We start from the raw sequence: 20,515 nt of genomic DNA, 5'->3' as shown, positions 1-20,515 counted from the left end.
GCATAGTTAACGTTGGAATAGTGCAGGTAGATTATCTCAGGTCTAAATAAACAACCTAACCTTGCCATAGTAGGTGATGTAAAATAAAGAGACTTGTGATTAGATAGAGTTTATCATGCACACATGTTGTTGATGACAATGGTAGAGCGGATCTGATGCCTCATCACCGCACCAGCTGCTGCCTGGCCAGAGGGGTACTGTCGCGCTGTAATTGGCTGGATGGTTGTCACTGACAACCATCCAGCCAATTACAGCGCGACAGTACCCCTCTGACTATGGGATTTAGAGTCCGAAGTGGCGGAGTTGAGCCGGAGTTGAGTGAAGGAATCCTGTCGCCTCTCGGCCAAGTTGACATACTTACCGAAACTAGGACGAATTCCAAAAGGTGGACAAGGAAGCTTGTCTGTAAGTATTTTTTCTACCTTCACCTTGATAACAATCGCTGTCTGGTTGCCAGTCAACATATTTGTTTGGCTGGTTAATTGATAGAAAGCGGAACTAGCGCGCTAGCACAATGAGCTAACTGCTGTGTGTGAGTGAGAGAGAGAGAGAGTTACCGGAACCTGCTCAACGGCAACTTTACAAACAATGTGTCACAGACAAGTTTGTAAAAAAGTACTGGTGGAAAAAGTTCTCACATTTTTTACTTTTAAGTATCGATATTGCAATGTAGAAATACTGTTATATACGTAAAAGTCCGGAATGAACATTTTACTTGAGTAAAAGTACCAATTATTGGCATCAAAATGTCATCTATTTTCAAATGGCCAAAAAATATATACGGCTGAAGTGGTTAGTGTGTTTTGTAATAATAATAAAAATCTACGAAGTAACTAGTAACTAAAGTTTTCAAATAATTGTAGTGGTGTACAAGTACAATATTTTCCTCTGAGATGTAGTGGAGTACTTCTGATGAACAGTCGTGGTTGGTAAGAAATGCGACTTTGCATCATAGTATGATGTCACCGGCTGTTGACTGTGTACAGATGGCAGATGAGCCCACATCTCTGACTTGACTTCACAACCTAACCAAACATTATACTTCACTTACTGGTGTCCCCCAGGAGTATATACCTGTATGTCCTCTCCCCTTTACACCAGATCTCTTCAAAAGCTCTGTAAGCTTGTAGATCTGATATTTTCCCCCTGAATGTTTGCCCCCAGACTAGGGTTCATACGTGGTTAACCAACAGCTGACTAATCGACATCATACGCCCTGTCATGTGGTGGCATAGCGGGAATTGACCTGCAAATGATATGGGCTGAAAGAAAAAAAAAGTCCTGAAGTATGAATGTATTAGCCCAATGAGGAGGGGGGGGGGGGGTTTCCACTAAAGAAAAAGACGTCAGAGTTTGTAGTTGCCAGATCTGGAGGAACAGGTTTGGGTTGATTAGCAGGAAATGTGTGTCCCAGCCTCCCAGTAGGAAGACAGGAGTTAGCCATAAGTTATTGGCCTGGCACTGTGAGGGAACTACAGTCAAGGCAACATGAATGGGTATGTATTGTAAAGGCTTTTTAAATTGCTCCAGAGACCCAGTACAATTATAGTGTGTGTGTTCAGCCAGGATGGGAACACCAGCCAATACTGGCTGGTTTGGCTGTTGATGTTAAGGTTGTTAAGCTCTACAATCAGGTAAATGCAGGTGATATAGAACGCCATGTAGCGATTCTTTGATGTATGTATAGATGACTGGTGTAGTGCATGATGGAGTATCAGCAGTGTTGGACACTGGTGGACAAAAGGTGAATTTACTGTCGTGACTGTAGAGCTTACATCAGTATTCATGTTTGGTGTATTGTATAAGAGGGACTCTGATGATAACCTGTTTAAATATATAATATTTGTTTTATAGATGCTTAGCAAATCCAATTTTAAAACCAAACTGACGTTTTATTGACCAAACAAGGCACGTCCAGATCATGAAGGGTTAACTCCATGTCTATACACAAGGAGTGCTATTATTTTGGATTGAAAAATTTCAGTTCAAGTAATCGATCTGTCACTATTGACATTCTCAACAACAACACTGTTGTTTACGTTGTCATTGGAGTACAACAGTATCTGTAAATAAAGAGTCCTGTGTTTGAGTTGCAAAAAGCCGTCAGTCCAGGCAGGGCCAGTGGTCAGTCAGAAAACACAGGCCCTGAGGCGAGCCTATAGGACCCAATAAAACCAGAGTCCACCGCATGACTGTCTGCCAACCTTCCATTTGCTTTTGCATGGGGGGGATTTATGAGTAAAAGTGAACATAGTTCAGAGGGGTTATTGCGAAAACAGGAAAATGTTACTTGAACTCTAAAGGAAGAGAGCGGGGAGGGAAGGAGAGAGGAAATAAAGCTGCGTCCTGAGAAAACCATCTGTGACATACATTACAGTTAATCTGCTTTGTCTTTTACATCGCAGTCTCCTTCTGTGCAACATAAACTGCTTTTGTGAATCAACAAGGCCCCAATTCAATTGTTGAGTAGTACAGTCTGAAATGTTCCCTTTGTATTCATTAAGGAGTGGTATAACCGCTGCCACAACAAGAAAATGATCTTCACTGCTGGAGAAGATGTGAAATTAAATGGTAAAATTTAGGCCAGAGTCCAAGCTCTAGAAATGTAATTAATTACCCTTAATTAATTACCCCCTATATATATATATATATATATATATATATATATATATATATATATGTGTGTGTGTGTGTGTGTGTGTGTGTGTGTGTGTGTGTATATATATAAAAAATGAAGTAATCCAAGTTGTGCAGGTTTTATCATGGCCACAAGCTGCACAAGAACAGGAACTACAGCTGAAATTATGCTTCAAAACTACTGCTATATAAAATGCCAGATGAAACAATGGCCTGATACTATGTTGCCAGTCTGTTGTCTTCGTAGTTGTTTGTTATGTTCCAGCCATATCAAAACCTTCCTGTCAGCACACAGCCCTGTGGCTAACATTGTAAAACTGGGACCTTGACCATATTATAACATGCACTTTGGATTAAACGGTAACCTTTATTTTTGATTTCTTCTAGCAGTCAAGGTTTCCAGTGCTTTCATGATTGTAAAACTGTAGGCGTAAATCGGCTATTATTCAGCCATTATTCAATCTATAGAAAATTTGTGAATGAAGGCTTTACCATTATTCTGTGAATTACAGTTAAATTGTTTCTTTTAACGAGTGTCTTTAAAGCAAGTTGAATCCTGGTGTCACAATGTATCACCAGGCCTAGATGAAGAAATTATGTGACGTCATTGTAAAACATGGACCTTGCCCAGATAAAAGTACCTTAGACTAAGCATAAGACCACCACCAGCTAAACCTATCTATGCTAGTATACCCAGTTTACTCACAACTGCCAGTGACCGGAAGACCCTCTTTTCACAGCGTTTTGCGCAGGCCATTTGAGACCAACTATACAAATTATAGTAAAAACATGGAGTATAATATTCTGTATGCCATCATACTTGATATGCATCAAATTAACTGATCTCATTCATATTGCATGCATGTACTATAATTATACAGTCTAGTTTGCCCAATTAGCCAAGCTTTAGAAATAAAACTAGCCCATAACGTAGAATGGAAGTTTTGTAACTCCTTATCAAAATACATTTCTGTTGCATACGGTACAGTAATATACATTCATACATGTATTTGTTTATTTGATGCATATCAACTATGAAGGGTTAGGCATACGGAATATTACTCCAACTCCATATCTTACTATAATTAAACGCAGTGAAATGAAGGTCTTCCGCCAGCGACCAGTCTCATGACCCTCATTTTGCTATGTCAACCTCATTATCACTGCCCCTCTCATAGTCTGCTTCCTTGTTATTAGCTATACTCCAGTTAAACCTAGCAACAAGGAACTGCTGCTGGTCTTTGCAATGGAATCTGTTCTCTATGCAACCTGCTCCTTGTGTTCAGACTACAAACATTCCATCCCCAGGTGCAGGAAAAGAACCCAATTTGTTTACGTTTTGCATTGTATTCCTTCCCTGTGCTGTGTGTGTAGATTCAATTATCAGTGGTATGCTATATGTTCTCAGGTTATTTGTCTTGAAGGTAGACTTGGGTAGTTATCACTAGCAGAAATTGATTCGAGACTGCAAACACACGCAGTGCTATTGATTTGTTATTTTGTCAGTCCGGGTAATTCGCATGTTGTTGGTAGTCTACATGTGTGGAAGAAAAACACTGGATATCTTATACTATAGGCTACTTGGGCACCTTTAGATTCTATCACCTTAATTATGTTTTCAGTGTAGACAAAGAGATATGTAATTCAACCACATGGACACAGACATGTGGAAGAAGCTTGTAATGAAAATCACAAGTGCCTCAGGTTGCACTATTATTCATGAGCAATATAGTGACTTGGTTTCCACAGTTGATGATTCATTGTAGTATCTTGGCATATTAGCAATATTGTCATCCTATCCCATATATTTAGCGGTGCTAGCCGCTCTATACCTTTAGGTATAGACGGATTTCCGCGCGACGTCATCACAGAGCAGAATGCGCAATCTGCGCATGCTCGGGGGAAACGAATTGTTGCGCCGTTCACTCTGTTGTTATGTTCGGGAGTTAGATAGCCATAATTCTGCTATTATAGGCATAATAGGCATAATGCTGCTATTATATACAAACAGATCCAACTTCCAACAAATCATTTTTATTGAGTAAACAAGGTATTACAAACTGCATAATTTAATCTACTTTCATTAAACCCGGTGAAGATCATTTCTTTTATGAATGGACATTTGACCAGAGCTGCTGCGGGTAATGGCGCCCTCTATAGGCTTCCCCCGCTTCCCCCTCCTCTGCGCGGTCATATCCTCTCAATGTTTACAAACATGAAACCCGTCTATAGAGCGGATATTAGCCCTCTATACCTGGCTTTTGCGTCAACGTTCTGATTGGTCAGGCTCGCCAAGGTTCTGATTGGTCAGGTCCGTCAACGTTCTGATTGGTCAGGCCCGCCAAGGTTCTGATTGGTCAGGTCCGTCAACGTTCTGATTGGTCAGGCCCGTCGAGGTTCTGATTGGTCAGGTCCGTCAACGTTCTGATTGGTCAGGCCCGTCGAGGTTCTGATTGGTCAGGTCCATCAACGTTCTGATTGGTCAGGCCCGTCAAGGTTCTGATTGGTCAGGCCCGTCAAGGTTCTGATTGGTCAGGCCCGTCAAGGTTCTGATTTGTCAGGCAAGGGGACTATTCATGACATCACTATGATGTCATGAATATAGAATTAGATGTCTATATAAACAATGACTAAATAAACAATGAGGAATATCTAGAAATATTTATTTCAACGTTCTGATTGGTCAGACCCGTCAACAAAGTGATTGGTCAAGCTTCACGTGACACATGGCTATAAACACATTATAAACACATATCGATGACATAATGTATCAAAGGCGCCGCTACCTTCACACAGGGTGTGATTTTTTTAATTACCTGTTGCAATAGAAAATAGCCATTAAATATGGAGCACAATAAAATCCTCAGTGTTCATTTATCCATGGCATTTGTAATGCCATTTGTCAGCGTTAAATGAACGCATAGTTATTATTCTGGACAAGTTGCCGTCCATTGACGCATTGTCTCCCTCCTATGTGATGACAACGTGTCCGTCTGTCCTCCCAGGACTACAAGTGTCGAGTTCCGTGGCACTGGAGGAGCCTCCAAACAGAAAGACGGCACCATGAACAACACCAACGACATGACAGTGGAGGACATCACCATGAGGGCCAACCAAGTGACTGATGAGGTACTGTTGAACACGCACACACAAGATGTTGAGGAAACAGTGAATACATATAATCCTCAGTGTTCATTTTTCTATTTTTTTGTGTCATATGGGCTCTTATATACATGCTAGTCAGACAAAAACGCGGTGGCATTTCCTCCCAGGAGCCACGTGATCCTAAATTGAAAAGTTTTGCATCACTGGAGAGAACTTCAGGGTGCCTGATCAGCGGAATTAACTAAAATGTCTGTGCCTACTTTTGAATCTGAAATCGCATGCATGCTCCATTTCCTATTTTCTAGGGAGCATGAATTTATTTATACATTTATGTGCTGCTAAAGTTGTTCCATTGCAGAACGCTAAGACAGACACACACACGCACGCACGCACGCACACACGCACACGCATTAACATGCACAGACACACATGCACACCACAATGGGTGAGAAATAATGAATTAATGTCCAAACTGCTAATGTTTTGGTGCTAATGATTTGCATAGGTATATTGTTATGATCCAACAAACATAACACACTTGATTGAAAAACCATAACCTTCAAAAGAAGCATGCCCATGCACCCACAGGGACCAGAGACATCAAACATTGGTCTTTGTTCCTTCATGTCCAAAGTGCTAATAATTATCCTCAAGTCCCCCATTAATATCAGCAGTGCTGATATAATAGACTCGACACCTTTTATCTCAGATTAAAAGTGTAGCTATACAAATTTGTATAAAAAAAACACACACACACACACACACACACACACACACACACACACACACACACACACACACACACACACACACACACTGTTATTGCAGAAGCATTATAGCTGTGTTGTTATTCAAATATTCTGGACATCCATAAATTCAACAGTGCAGATTAAAAAAAAAATCTTCCTGAGGAAAAAGAAAAGCTGCACAAATTGAAATGATCACAGTGTGTGTGTGTATACGCTCACACTCGCACACTCACAGTGTTGAGGAAGCAGTATAGCGTTACGCTAGGGTAATTAGACCCGTTTGTTTCAGAGTTGATTATTAGGCAAAGCCTTTATGGGAATCGTACAGTGCTTCATGCCTAATTTACCCCCATATATCAAGGCTCTGATACCTTTTGTATCAATAGACACCAAAGGCTTGTTACCTGTCTGCCTAACACACACACACACACACACACACACACAGCTGTGCATACACAATCTCTCTCACACACACACACACACACACACACACACACACACACACACACACACACACACACACACACACACACACACACACGGAGCTGTGCATACACAATCACACATTAATGGGCAAACAACCGTTATATTAAGGCATTTATTAAGGCAGAAGCCGCAGGACCTACACAACACCTTAGTCACCACACTAAATTATTTAAACGCATCCCAACACACACAGGCACCCAACACTTAATATTTATAACTGCACACAATACACATAAACATATACACATACACATCTGTCTATAATTGGTACAGAATCTCTGTCTGTCCGTCCGGGTGCGGCCCACATATCTCGAGAACCATCTGACCGATCAACTTCAGACTGGGCATGCGTATCACAGCGGAGGACCCGAGGGAGTCAGTCGGTCGATGGTTGTCCAGAAGTGCTGTGTGGCAATGTATCTCCATAGACAAGACAGACAGACAGCGATCTCCAAATATGGGTATAATAGGGACACAGAGAGCCAGACAGGTGCAATGGGTACTCTGACAACGGGTATTGCATTACCGGAGGGGCATGCGTTCCCGACGGGCATCGTTCCCATCGACATCAGCCTAGTACAGATAAATGTACAGTACATACAATGTCGAGAAGCCGAAATCAATGAATTTGACTCTTGTGTACCTGTACATGAGATGTGACTACTTAAATTTTGAATTTTGATATCCCCACTTTGCCTCTGTGGTTTTCACACATTGAGCTCTGTCAGCTACATCAGGTCTGTTGTATTATCAGGCCCAATTTGGTTTAATCAGCACTCCAAGGCATCATATGACTGAGCATGCTGCTTCAGATGGAGCCAAATGGATAATACCATCCTACAAAGCAAAATCCTCAGTGTTAGTTTAACTCGGAGTGTACAAATGGACTCGTAAGGGTCCACTCGGAGTAGGGAGCGTCTTTCACCTTGCTGTAACCGTTACTATACTAATCTCATGCTGCTTCCTTTGTTGTCTGTTTTTACTCTGTCTCTTAACCAGAACTGCTTCTCCTTTTTTCTTGTACTTCTCTCTCCTGCTTCCTCGGGTGACCGCTTGGTCAGGAGGTGGAGGTCATAGATTGGACATTGCATAAGATGGGTCCCTGCGTTAACTGGGCTTGCCTCTCTGGCTTTGGGTAACTGCTACTGATACTAATAATGTTCACAGCATGTCAGGAAAAACCTGGTTTAACGTGATTTTGTTGTTGTGGTGTGTGTTGTTGTTAAAGCATTTAGCCAAGCCCAATTAAGTCTCCCCAAACACCCGGTAACAAAAAGTTTAGTTTCATCTCAAAACATTTTCCTTGGAGCACCTCAGAGCTGGGATCTTAGTGTTCTGTGCGACACCTCAGCACTTAATTACCAAGTCTGAGGTATCCGCTAGACATACTGTAGTCTTTATCCAACCTGATGTTGTTCAGGCTTAGCACGCAGATGCCTGCTTAAGTTCAAAATCTCCTCATTCTCCAACCTTCTTCCTTTTCTGACATTTTTTAAAAAACATTTCATCACCCTTTGCCTCTCACTCTCGCAGTTTTAATGTATTCCGAGCAAACATAATACAGAGAGAATGAGACAACCTGGACCCGGCACGCTCTTGTTAACAGTTCATTAGACATGCTGACACTGAGATCGTGACGAGAGTCCATGTCTTCTTTCTCTCTCTCCCCTACGCCTGCACTCTTATGTCACCACCAATCCACCTCTCCGAACAGCCGCTTGGTATTAATAGATGCTTGAAGGAAGGCTTCACATATACCTGGACTGACTGCATTCCACCCTGCTGTCAAGACACTGCTGCCTTTATGTGTGTGTGTCTGGGGTGTCCATATGTGCCCCTACCTAACCTACTTGCTTTACCCCCCGTTGTGTTTTTGCGTATTCTTCTGTGCTTATGCATGGCTGCCTGTGCTTTAGTGTTACCAATGATACTAATGAAGGCTCTGTTCCAAGTGGGTCTCAAAGTGTGGTCCGACTCCAGGTACCCTCATGGTTTCCTTGAGGGGGTTCCAAATGGCCCCTTACGGGTGTGTAACTCTGAGAGTTATGGGGGTCCTTGAAATTAAAAGGTTTGAGAACCACATATGTAACAGTGCCTTCATTAGTGTCATTGGTAATAGGAAGGAAGAGGCCCAATTTCTTTCCAATATGACAGCTGTGCATAGAGCCTATTTTAAGCCCAGTCCACACCATGATTAGCGATGCAACGATTTGCAACTTGTAACCACTTGCAACAGAATCCCAAAACTGTACCAACCTGCAAAGGGGAAGTTCAGACCACTGCTATTTCTCACTGCAATGTGCAATTGCAATGTTTTCCATGCATCACAAATCATTGGTGTTTGGTGTCTTTATACTCCTTTGTGTTGCGTGGCAAAATAGCCGATCTGCAAGGTCACAATGTGCTTACGTGTTGAGCTTGTAGATCAGCTATTCTACGTTTTTGCCTATAATGGCAAGCCCAAAATAGGGACGCCTGGTTGAAAGGTGTGTGAGAGAGAGTGTGTGTGCTCATGCGTCACAGTGCTGTTAGCTGCTTGTGTTAACTTTATCTCAGTCACCTGATCAGGAAGAGTCCAAGCTGATAGATATTGTTTTTCTGAGCCACAGTGACAAAACCTGTACGTAGGTGTCTGCCTTGTATACACTCACTACACTGGTTACAGACCAAAATGTCAATCTGAACAAATGAAAGTCGGGTCTTGATATTTGAATATATGTGTATTATGTTTTGTCGGTCATACGTGTATACCTTTTTACATTCACTTATAGATCTTTCCACTCTTCCTTATCCCTCCCTATTTTACCACTCTGTTTGGCTTTCTCCCCTATTCTTTCCTTCTGCTTTCATTATTCCTTAACTTATTCCCTGTGTATTGTGTTGTCGGGCATATATCCTTTTTACAGTCACACTATAGATCTTTCCACTCTTCATTATCCTTCTCTACTTTACCACTTTCAGTTTCACTTGTCCCCTATTCTTTCTGCCTTATATTATTGATTTCCTCATTCACTGTGTATCCCTCCTTTTCACTGCATATCTCTGTCAGCCTCTTTCTTTTTCTCTCTGATGAATGTGTGTGTGTGTCCATGCATTAACTAACCCCACCTGTTGTCTCCCCTCCCCCTTACAGTCACTGGAGAGCACCCGGCGGATGCTGCAGATGGCAGAGGAGGTGAGACCAGCTCCAACTCCTTCATGCTCTGGATCATTTTACACTCACATCCATTGTTAACCACCACAAAAGCATGCAGCACTTTTGGTGTGGATGGCTTCTTAAAGGGGAATTTTGGACCACGGTTTTCTTACCTTTTCTATGATGTTATGATATCTTAGGATGAATGGTACAGTAGAAAAATGTCATATCTCCATCCCGGGTCCGCCACAGCTTAAAATGTGCGCCAATAGGCCTTGCGCTAGATCACATATTTTAATTGCTTTTCTTTTTTTTTGAGAGAGAGAGATCTGACGTTCATAGTGAAAAAACGGGGGGGAAAAACCCGGAAGTCTCTCTAGACGAGATTGAAATCTTGAGATTGAAATCTCGTCTAGAGACTTCCGTTACTTTTTTTTCTTTTTTGCATAGTGTTCTGTCACTATGAACGTCAGATCTCACCTAAAAAAAAAAAGCTATTAAAATACGCGATCTAACGCAAGGCCTGTTGACGCATGTTTTAAGCTGTGGCGGGATGGAGTTATGACATTTTTGTACTGTACCATTCATCCGAAGATATCATAACATCATAGAAAAGAAAAAAAAAAGGAATTAAGCTAGGGTGACCATATATTCAGCCCCTCAAACCGGGACCCTTGATTCAATACGCACGTTCGCCGTGCGCGCGCGCCCATTCATGGCAGCACATCCATGCACGCGCACATGTATACGTACCATAGGTCTTGCATACAGGCAACAACTCAGTGTTGAATTGAGTCACGCAATGCATTTGTTCATGTTGTTGTGTGATTGGTTATGTGAGTATGTTTATATGAAAAGAACATGATAAACGTCTATGCAACCACTGAAAACAACTATTATTATTGTAATTCTGGTGAAAACCGGGACGATTTTGTAGTGAATGTTGAAAACCGGGACGTATTAGTGTTTTACAGATATTTGTCGGGATTCGGGACACACAGCTTGAAAAATGTGACAATCCCGGCCAAAACAGTCTGGTCACCCTAAATTAAGCTTGCCAAAAAAGAACGGATCTAAAAGCTTACAATGCATTGTTAGCTTGTAGATCTGTTCTGTTTGGCAAATGTTGCTGTCGTACGACAGGGCAATATGCTCAGTGGATTTGTCAGTCAATTTAAACTGCTGTAAATTGACGAGTAAAAAACATTTGAATGATAATGAGTGAATTCATGTTTATTTGCATGGGGATAAAGCATGAAGTATTACGACACAGTGATGAATTAAAACCACGATTAAGTGTGACAGTACAATAGAACACAGAGAATTTAACATATTTGTAACAGAAGAATGATATGAGAAACGAAGAGGTCTTCATTAAAAATATCACTTAAAAACAAAACGGTGGAGGACGACAAATTGAAACTATAGTTCAATAGCGAATGACTGAGCATTCCCACATCTTTTAATGCTGCAGTCCATAACCTTTTTGTTTTAGATTGTAATTAAAGTAAATAAAAGATGAGTGTTAAAATTTTAAAATGTACTGCTTTCTATCGTTTTAGCAATTTTCGTCATCTTTTTTACAGTGGGTGGGGGCATTCTGTCCGGTGGCTAAATATGTATTCTTTTTACACAATAACCTGGCGTTTTCTTTATTATTATTTACAGTAGCTCTTCTAGCCCCCAATAACTCGCATCTGGCCATCAAAGACCACAGGACCTTTTTTTATTGTGTAAAAAAGGCATATTTAGCCACCGGACAGAATGCCCCCACCCACTGTAAAAAATATCGCAAAAAATGCTAAAACTATAGAAAGCAGTAAATGAAAAAAGAAATAACACTCATCTTTTATTTACTTTAATTACAAGCTAAAATTTAAACCTTGGTTGTCAAAAACTTGTCAACCTATAGTTAGGTGTTCTACCTGACACTAGTGTCTAAATTTATCAATTGGAGACTAGGGAGACCACCTCCAATCCCTGCAGATGTGCTGATGTTTATATTTTATCAACATACTGCAACATACACATCAGTTGAAATGGTTTTATTCATTAAAATAGTTCAGGATTGCAGCCTTTATATATCTCTAGGAGTTAGCTAAATCTTGATAAATGAACAAAGTCGACCAGCCTTCCTACCCTCCTTCTCAAAGCCAAAATGAACGTAGTCACCTTATTCCTGCGTCTGAAAATATTGTTTTTTTTTGTGTATTCCAGAGCAAACAGACGGGCGTCAACACCATGGTGATGTTGGACCAACAAGGAGGTACAGACATACCCACAGCAGTGGCACAGGATGCCTCCAGGATGCCTCTGATTTTCATTGCTCCCATTCTGTCATGACCGTGACAGCGATAGGCTTTAACTCACAGAGTGATGCCAGCCTCAGTTTGAGCTGTTTGCCACTTTTGAGAGATGCACCACCTCAGTTTGGCACTTGCGTACTACACAGTAAAATCCTCAGTGTTAATTTAACTTTGAGTGTACATGTGTAACCAAATAGACCATTACAAATGAGTAAATTTTTTTTTGTGACTTCTACCATGATGAAAGTATGCAGATGTGACTTCTACCTTGATGAAAGTATGCAAATGTGACACTGTATGAAATGTTAGGCATATTTTGAAATGTGACATGAACCCAGAAACAACCATACCAAATGTATCAAATATTGTTCTAAGTGGGATGGGCAACCTCTTCGGGCACATGATCGCTTTGCCATTTACCAAGGTTGGTGTGATCACCCATTGTCAGACAGCGAAAATCACCAATGCTTTTACATCTTCCTATAGGCTGGTAAAGTCAGTGTATTCTATTAGATGGCAACTTGTGAAGCACTAATATTGACAATGTCAAGTCAAACTTAATTCATATAGCACATTTAATGCACAGAGAAATTCAATGTGCTTTGTAGGAAATATGTTTGCGTGCAACTTATGCAAAGCTGGTGTTCAGTATTGGTTTTGTATGTGTGTGTGTGTGTGTGTGTGTGTGTGTGTGTGTGTGTGTTTGCAGAACAGCTGAGGCGTGTGGAGGATGGCATGGATCAGATCAACCAGGACATGAGACAGGCTGAAAAAAACCTCACAGACCTCTCCAAGTGCTGTGGCCTCTGTGTCTGCCCCTGTGATAGGTATACTTCATGCCTGCATGAACCACACACACACTTAACAGTGTTTCCTGTACCACAAAGGTCTCCAGTGATGTTCCACAGATGGCTGAGCGGGAGCACACATTAAAATCCTTGGTGGTAAACTCAGACGGCGTACAAATGGAACCAAATGGACCCTTGTGGGTCGATTTAGTTCCATTTGTAAACTCTGAGTCAAATGAACAACAAGGATTTTTCTGTGCACTACCACTACACCAGGTGATTTCACTAATTAGGACACCCTCAAGCAGAGAGGGAGGAACTAATTATTAGTGGAAGCACCCGGAGTAGCGGTGGGGTAGAACGAAAACCTCCACCCACTCGAACAGCCTTTGGCACATCGTCATGGCACCTCCGCTGTACCGTTTGATAATCAGGCTAGACCACCGTGCACAACTAACCCTGCTGAAAAGAATTTTCACTCCCGTCAGTTTCACCAAAGTGTTTTAGAGTAGCCTGGCCTGAATACCATTTCAGTCTCTCCACTCTGCAAAGAAAGCATTTCTCATTGACACTGTTGTGTACACACACACACACACACACACACACACACACACACACACACACACACACACACACACACACAGAGAGTGCATGCAAGAAGGTGGAACTATAAAGTTTTAGGTTCTTGTGATGCATAGTACTTGGCTTCTGTCCTGATCCAGCCTCTGGTTAGTGAAATTAATTTAGCGCTATACCTGACAGAAACCTAGTGGCCATGGAGTTCTGCAATAGTGGCATTAACAATTCCAGCATTTCTATTCATACAGAATCTTCATGACTCATACTTACAATCCCCCACACACACAGTTTCCCCCACTTTTTTCACTATGTCAAGCAATGCTACAATCTGGCTAACTTTTTTCCCCCTCACTAACCATGCATAGCAATAGAGAATGTGTTTGAGTGTGCATTACCCACTTTCAACCCATATTTTGGGCATTGGACAAGCAAATAGCAGATCTACAATTCGCTATTGTTTTTAAATGGGGCTTAAGAGGTTAATAGGTGTGTGTGTTTATTACCCTGTTCTAAAATTTAAATCAATCTTTCTAAAATGCTTTCACAATGGAGGAGTGGATTCTATGATGATTACCTACAGATAAAGTAAGAGAACATGTCTTCTCCATTAGCATGCTGTGATGATAGTACTAATTTAGTACTGTAGTAGTAAAAAGCCTTTAACTCTTGTACATTATAGTAACATTCACCTAAGCACTTCCACGTCCTGCTTTGTTCTGATGGGCTGTTTTCTCTCTTCAGGGTGTCGTCCATAGAGCACGACTCGAAGTACAAGCGTACCTGGGGGCTTGGAGGGGGGATCGGAGGGGGCGAGGACGGCAAAGGCGAGGGGGATGGAGCCGTGGTCTCCAAGCAGCCCTCAGGGGTCCGTAACGGCCAAGCTCCCCAGGTCAACACCTCAGCGCCTTCAGGACCCTACATCAAGAGGTGGGACTCCTATCCAGATCTTAGTACTTTTGTTTGGAGATGTTCATAATGTCAACTGAAACATGTAACTTGGTATTAATAAAAATATATGTGTTGGCTGTGTCCAAAGTCTTTCACTACTCCCTATATATGGAGTTGTGTAGTGGACTGTTGTGTAGGACACAGACGTATATTTATTGGATCAACTCCTGTTTCTTCCACTTAACCAATGCCATCGTATCATACAATCATTCGAAAATTGGTATTAAATCTATAATCTGGTACTTATTTTAATGAATAAAACATTATTATAAAACATTATTTTAGCCAATCTGCATGGCAGAGTATGTTGATACAATATAACTAGCACTTCTGCATTGTTTGCGGTTGGAGGAATTTAGACCCTGGTGTCCGATAGGAAACCTACTGGTGGACAAGTAGGACTGCCTGATGCTCGTATAGCAATATCTCCCCTGGCCCGGGTAGAAATTTCATCTCATGCGGGAGATCATGATGCAATGCCTATAGGTCATGATAGCCAGGCATTGCAGCTTAAAGTGATAAAGCACATTTTCTGTGAAGTAGCGTCTGCCAACACTCTCAGAAAAGTTCCACTTTTCACCACAAACACTTACCGGTACTCTAGCCAGTTCCCTCAGTGATGCAGGCAGCACAAATATTTGACAAATGCGAGCCTTCTAGATATGCCTTCTCAGACGCGAACAGCGTATTACTCTAATGTCGAAGCAAGGGGGCGGGAGCCTCGCCCCTTCGGGGCGAGGCGCCCCCGCCCTCTTTCTTCTACAATAGAAGAGTTAGGACGTCACATTCTAATACAAACAAAATACCCAATTTCGGCACCGGCCTCAGTGGCGCACCTCGCTAATCACTAGACTCCCACCCCACTACCATTGGTAGGCTGGGTTCGACTCCCGCTTGGGGTGAAACTTTTTCAGTCATCCGCGGACTTCTTTTTTTCGCCGATAAAGTATATTTTTGGACCATGACGGAGGCGCGCCGACTCAGCAGACCTTGAGGCCGAGGAGTTGCGCCCGAGCGCCTCCAGGCGCGAGTGCCCGCAACGACCGGCCGAAGGTCTGCTAGTCGACTCAGCGCCGTCCGAGTTATGTACCGATAGGGACAGAATCGTAAATATTTTTGGTGGGGACTGTGTTTGACCCACTGACTGCGTTTGCCCCAACTGCCACTCAAAGTGACTACTGGCCAATCACAGTGCGTCTCAACTTCCGGGTACACCCGCACCCCCCGCCCCCTTGCTTCGACATTAGAGTAATAGACCGTTCGCTTCTCAGACATGGACTAACCACCAACATGCAGATTGCTTTGTATTCAATCCCTCTCCAAAACACCCTAATTCGTTCATGACTATGCATATGTTAAAATGAATAGTGAATGCATTTTCATGTGAATCATACACAGCCTAGTTAACTGTTGCTGCAGTAGACAGAAGCTGCTCAATATGTACACAGTAAAATCCTCCGTGTTAATTTATCTATTCGTAACTCAAGAGAGTGTACAAATGGAACCAAACGGACGTGTTTGGTTCCATTTGTACACTGTCGGAGTCAAATGAACACTGAGGATTTTACAGTGTTGCACGCTGTGATTCGCTTCTAAGTCCAGGACAAATGTCCACTCCCCTCAGAGACTCATTAAGGATTATATTCAGGGGAGGGTTTGTTAACCCATTAAGACCGGGAAAGCCTACTGTATATGATGTTATACTATCTGTGTCATTTTAGATGTTGCAATGTATATAGCAACATGATTTTTTTCAGTTCTTTAAAATAATGAAGATGTTTTTCTGAAAACTTAGGTTAGGATTTAGAAGGCGTTTTTAACACATTGAGTGCCAGAGGTTTTTTAAAACGGGGTACAGCCAGTGCCAGCGTTTTTAACGATTTTCTTACCTTTTCAAGTAGTCACAGAATATTTTCCATGATTACCGTCCTCACGGTGATCCCCTCATTACACACACGGAGGTCTCGTAGAATCAAGAAAAAAAAATCTGATTACGGTAATCTATTCCATAATTGCAGCCAGTTGAAAATAGCATGTTTCGCCAAAAATACATAGTAAAACACAGGAGCCGAAATACAGAATATTTCCCAAATACTTTAACCAGGAAGTGAATGGAGCAGTAAATCTTTGGAACATGTTATCTCCTGGTTCTGTGAAAAAAAAGAAAAAGTTTTGACAAAGAGGGTGTTACCCTTGTACATTCTCAAGAGTTACAAATGGATAAATGAACACTGAGGATTTTACTATGTAGCCTTTTTTACACCTTTTTTTTCCTCCTTCCACTGTCTCTGTCGCGCAGGATAACCAACGATGCGCGGGAGGATGAGATGGAGGATAACTTGGATGTGGTGGGCAGCATCCTCGGCAACCTGAAAACCATGGCCATTGACATGGGTGGCGAGATCGACAAGCAGAATAAAGTGATTGACCGCATCACAGACAAGGTGAGACATGAGATGTGCTCTTCATCAGATGTCGTGGTCCTTATGGCAATATACTATGTGTATGTGTGTGGGAGGGGGTTGTGGAAACTTACTGGAATCCTGTGACACGCTGTGACCCAGGTTGACGTATCTACCACCTGCCTTATTAGATCATTTTTTATATGCTGGTATACTATGATATTACAGTGTATGTAAACATTTGTATCACTGTTAATAAGCAAGCAAGAAGCAAAGTGTAAACAGGGAAACAGATTTATCAACTGATGGTTACTGGATGCGGTCGTGCTTTTTCTTTTGTTGAAAGTATTAGTAGTTAGTTTTGGTTTTCCCTGTCCATCACCTGTCTCATCTTTTTCTCCTTCAGGCGGACATGAATAAGGTCCGCATCGATGAAGCAAACCAGAGAGCCAACAAGCTCATCAAGTAGACGAAGAAAACCTGCTTCCAGCTGCAACCATCTGCTTTGAACCTCTATTCACAGTGATGAAGAACACTCAGAAGGAGCAGTAAGGCAATCAGAAACTGTCCCCAAACAGGAAGTATTTGACTTGTCTGTTGCTGCTGTATTAAAACCAAATACACAGAGCCTGTCAGGATCATATCTTAGCCTTAACAGGAAGAGTTGTGGCAGAGTTATGCTGCCTCTGTCTTTCTATCTCACCTTTCTGTTTCTCTGCCTCGTTCTTTTATAACAAACTAGAGTGGAAACAATGTAGTCCAGAACTTTTCCATTTGGAAACACTTGGAACTGTTGGCTGTCTCTGGCCTCGCTCGCAGTCCTGTCTATCTCTTATATGCGTGGATAAGTTCACAGATCCATAGCAATGTTCTAGCGATATACCCCCAGTCATTTGTATATCGCCCCCTGTTGGTCCTACCCTCACATGGCTGTGGGTGGTTCAGCTACAAAGCTATGGGAAATACTTCACGTTGTGTGATTGTTTCCTCTTGTAATTGTTATTATAAGTGATTGTTTTGAGATTACTTGCTTATTTAATTACTTTTATTAAGGAAAAATGACTTGCGAATAAAGTTAGCATTTTTTTAACACACCCCTGTGTCATTTATGTAAAAGCTGTAATCAACAAGTTTGTTTTATTTTGACTCATAATGTTCTGTGTGTTTGTGTGTGTGCCTGAACAAAATCTGATTTACACACAAACACTTTTATATTGACTAGATTTTAGTAAATACCCCCAGGTAATAAGCAACTTTATAGGAATGCAGTTTCTTTATTTTCTAACTTATAGCAAGCCTATAAACTATGCTGATTTGCCTTCCAGATACTTATGTTTTTTTGATTGCCTTTGTGAGAAACTAATTTATATATAAAAGAATCCAAATACCTCCTAGCAAGAGACGATTATAATCCATATGAGAGAATTTCAATTCTTGCTACAGCCTTAGGGTAAAGCAACGTGTTTATTTTACACTAAGGTTGAAATGTGAGAGCACGTAACAAACACACAATATCAAATGTGATGCAATAGATGATTGCTATAGACCATATTCACACGGTGGCCATTTTGCTCTTACTTCATACTCTATGGAGGGTGGTAAACCCCACCCCGGCCGTTGTTTGAATATGTTCAATGGTTAGATTTGCCTTTGCCACTGATGGATCAAATGCTGTATTTCACTGCCATGTTATGTCTTTCCTGAGGTTTTCGAAGAGTTTTGTTCCAAAATGAGAGATCCACCAATTGTTTTCCTTATAATTCTTAATTCTAGCTAAATAAATGCTGCCAGTGAACATAAAAAATATGGTATCATTACAGTTCTACCTTGAGATAAATGGGGGTGTGTGGGTATATATGTATATATGTGTGTACACACTCTCTATATACATTCTCTCTCTCCATAATTTCTATTTTTCACATTTAGTAATAATTGGAAGTTTGGATATTTCGTTCTGAGTGGATCTATAGCATTTTGGAAGGAAACCCTTCATTTTATCCTAATTGTGATACTGGTGTAAATACTTCATTATGGCTTTATTATCTATAGCCTACAGACTATATGAAACTCATTCTTTACCTCTTTTCTAGTTTGTAGAGGGTTCCTACACAGGTCTGAACAGTCTGACTCTGAACATGGAATGCATCATAAATACATTTGTTAATGTCAAGTCAAGATCTTAAAAGGTTTGGGAGTTGCACAGAAAATGTGGAAAAACAATGCAAAGAGGTGGTGCAGTTCTGGTGCACATGTAAACATTAACTACACATTTTATGCAAAGATAGACTCCATTGTCATTTCATATATTGTGATATTGTTTTTGAAGAGTGAGCTTCAGCTCTATTTCAGCCTAAAAATATATCAAACACTGACAAAAAAAATTGAAATCCAGTCATGGAAAAATTGAGTTTTGAAAAGTGGAGATTGTGTAGGAACCTTGTTAATGTGTTGTATTAGTTCCATGGTTGTGTTGTAACAGCCAGTGTCTAAGAAACGCCACCGCCTGGAATTGTTGCATGAATAGTTTTTTCACAGTGAGCCCAATGTAATTTTTTTATAGCAGATGATGGAAAGCAGAATTTATTTCTGGTGGCAAAACTGCTAAAATAAATGAGATTTTGTTGAGGTGGTAAATTTAGCAATGTAATAAGGCCTGGCTGGTCTTATTAGGCCCCGCTGTGGAAATGAGTCTAATGATGAGGCAACACAATATGCTGAATATATTTCATGTACAGTATGCATTTTATGACTTGTTTTGATGAAAATGCTAATCTGCCCATAGCTGCCACAGGCAAACACCTATTGAGATTGTAAAGACAGAAATGAACTGCTATTCAGAACGTTGTTCTGCACAGTGATCATCTTCAGCCTGTAACTTGTCACTTAATCTAATTAGCTGAACCCAGAGTTCTCTTCTGCAGGCTGTTTGTTCTGAAGCTTACAAACAGCCACTGGAATGTAAATACTGCAACAATTTGGCCTATTTGGAATATGTTGACACATGCAACTTGTCCCTGTTTGTACCCGGTTTGGTTAATGGATGATTATTTAACATAGTAAAAGTGCCTTTACTTCACGCCTGAAATTGTTTCATCCTTACTCTTTTTGAAAGTGAAATTGTTTATATTCAATAAAAGTCTTGTAAAGAATGTGATCCAGTTCCCACTTGTATAGCAGTCAATCCAAACTCTTAATGGTGATTTAATTTAAACCAGTTGTCCATTGAGGTGGGTTTGATATGATGCAGTACTGTTCTCGTTTCAACTGTCTTATAGACATCTGTAAAATCTCAGCTGGGTCTGAATTGTATTGCCATAAGCACCAAACTTCACTCTCTAGAAACATCAGTGAGGGACACGGCCCTTCCTTGACCCCATTG

At 41.2% G+C, this 20,515-nt stretch overlaps 1 protein-coding gene across 2 annotated transcripts; it reads left to right on the top strand.

Annotated features, from left to right (window-relative positions):
- Positions 1-275: 275 nt before the first annotated feature.
- Positions 276-20,290, top strand: snap23.1 (synaptosome associated protein 23.1). Of its 2 annotated transcripts, none has more exons than XM_084043864.1 (8): positions 276-405; positions 5,643-5,766; positions 10,111-10,152; positions 12,331-12,379; positions 13,129-13,246; positions 14,528-14,713; positions 17,034-17,178; positions 17,543-20,290. In XM_084043864.1, the coding sequence occupies exons 2-8, from the start codon at positions 5,701-5,703 to the stop codon at positions 17,603-17,605; spliced, it is 669 nt and encodes a 222-aa protein (XP_083899990.1). In that variant the 5' UTR covers positions 276-405; positions 5,643-5,700; the 3' UTR covers positions 17,606-20,290. The 2 variants fall into 2 exon arrangements, with proteins under 2 accessions (XP_083899990.1, XP_083899989.1); XM_084043863.1 differs by lacking the exon at positions 276-405 and adding an exon at positions 1,321-1,496.
- Positions 20,291-20,515: the final 225 nt, after the last annotated feature.

The sequence above is a fragment of the Gymnoscopelus microlampas genome (assembly GCF_963454915.1).
Source record: "Gymnoscopelus microlampas genome assembly, chromosome: 20".
Classification (NCBI taxonomy): domain Eukaryota; kingdom Metazoa; phylum Chordata; class Actinopteri; order Myctophiformes; family Myctophidae; genus Gymnoscopelus; species Gymnoscopelus microlampas.
Note: the sequence above shows the minus strand (reverse complement) of the source record. Positions and strands in the feature narration are given on the sequence as shown.

Excerpts from the sequence above, each read along its gene's own strand:
- snap23.1 (XM_084043863.1), top strand. Across the intron at positions 14,714-17,033 it reads TCAGGACCCTACATCAAGAG|GATAACCAACGATGCGCGGG; the intron begins GTGGGACTCCTA and ends TCTGTCGCGCAG. Across the intron at positions 17,179-17,542 it reads TTGACCGCATCACAGACAAG|GCGGACATGAATAAGGTCCG; the intron begins GTGAGACATGAG and ends TTTCTCCTTCAG.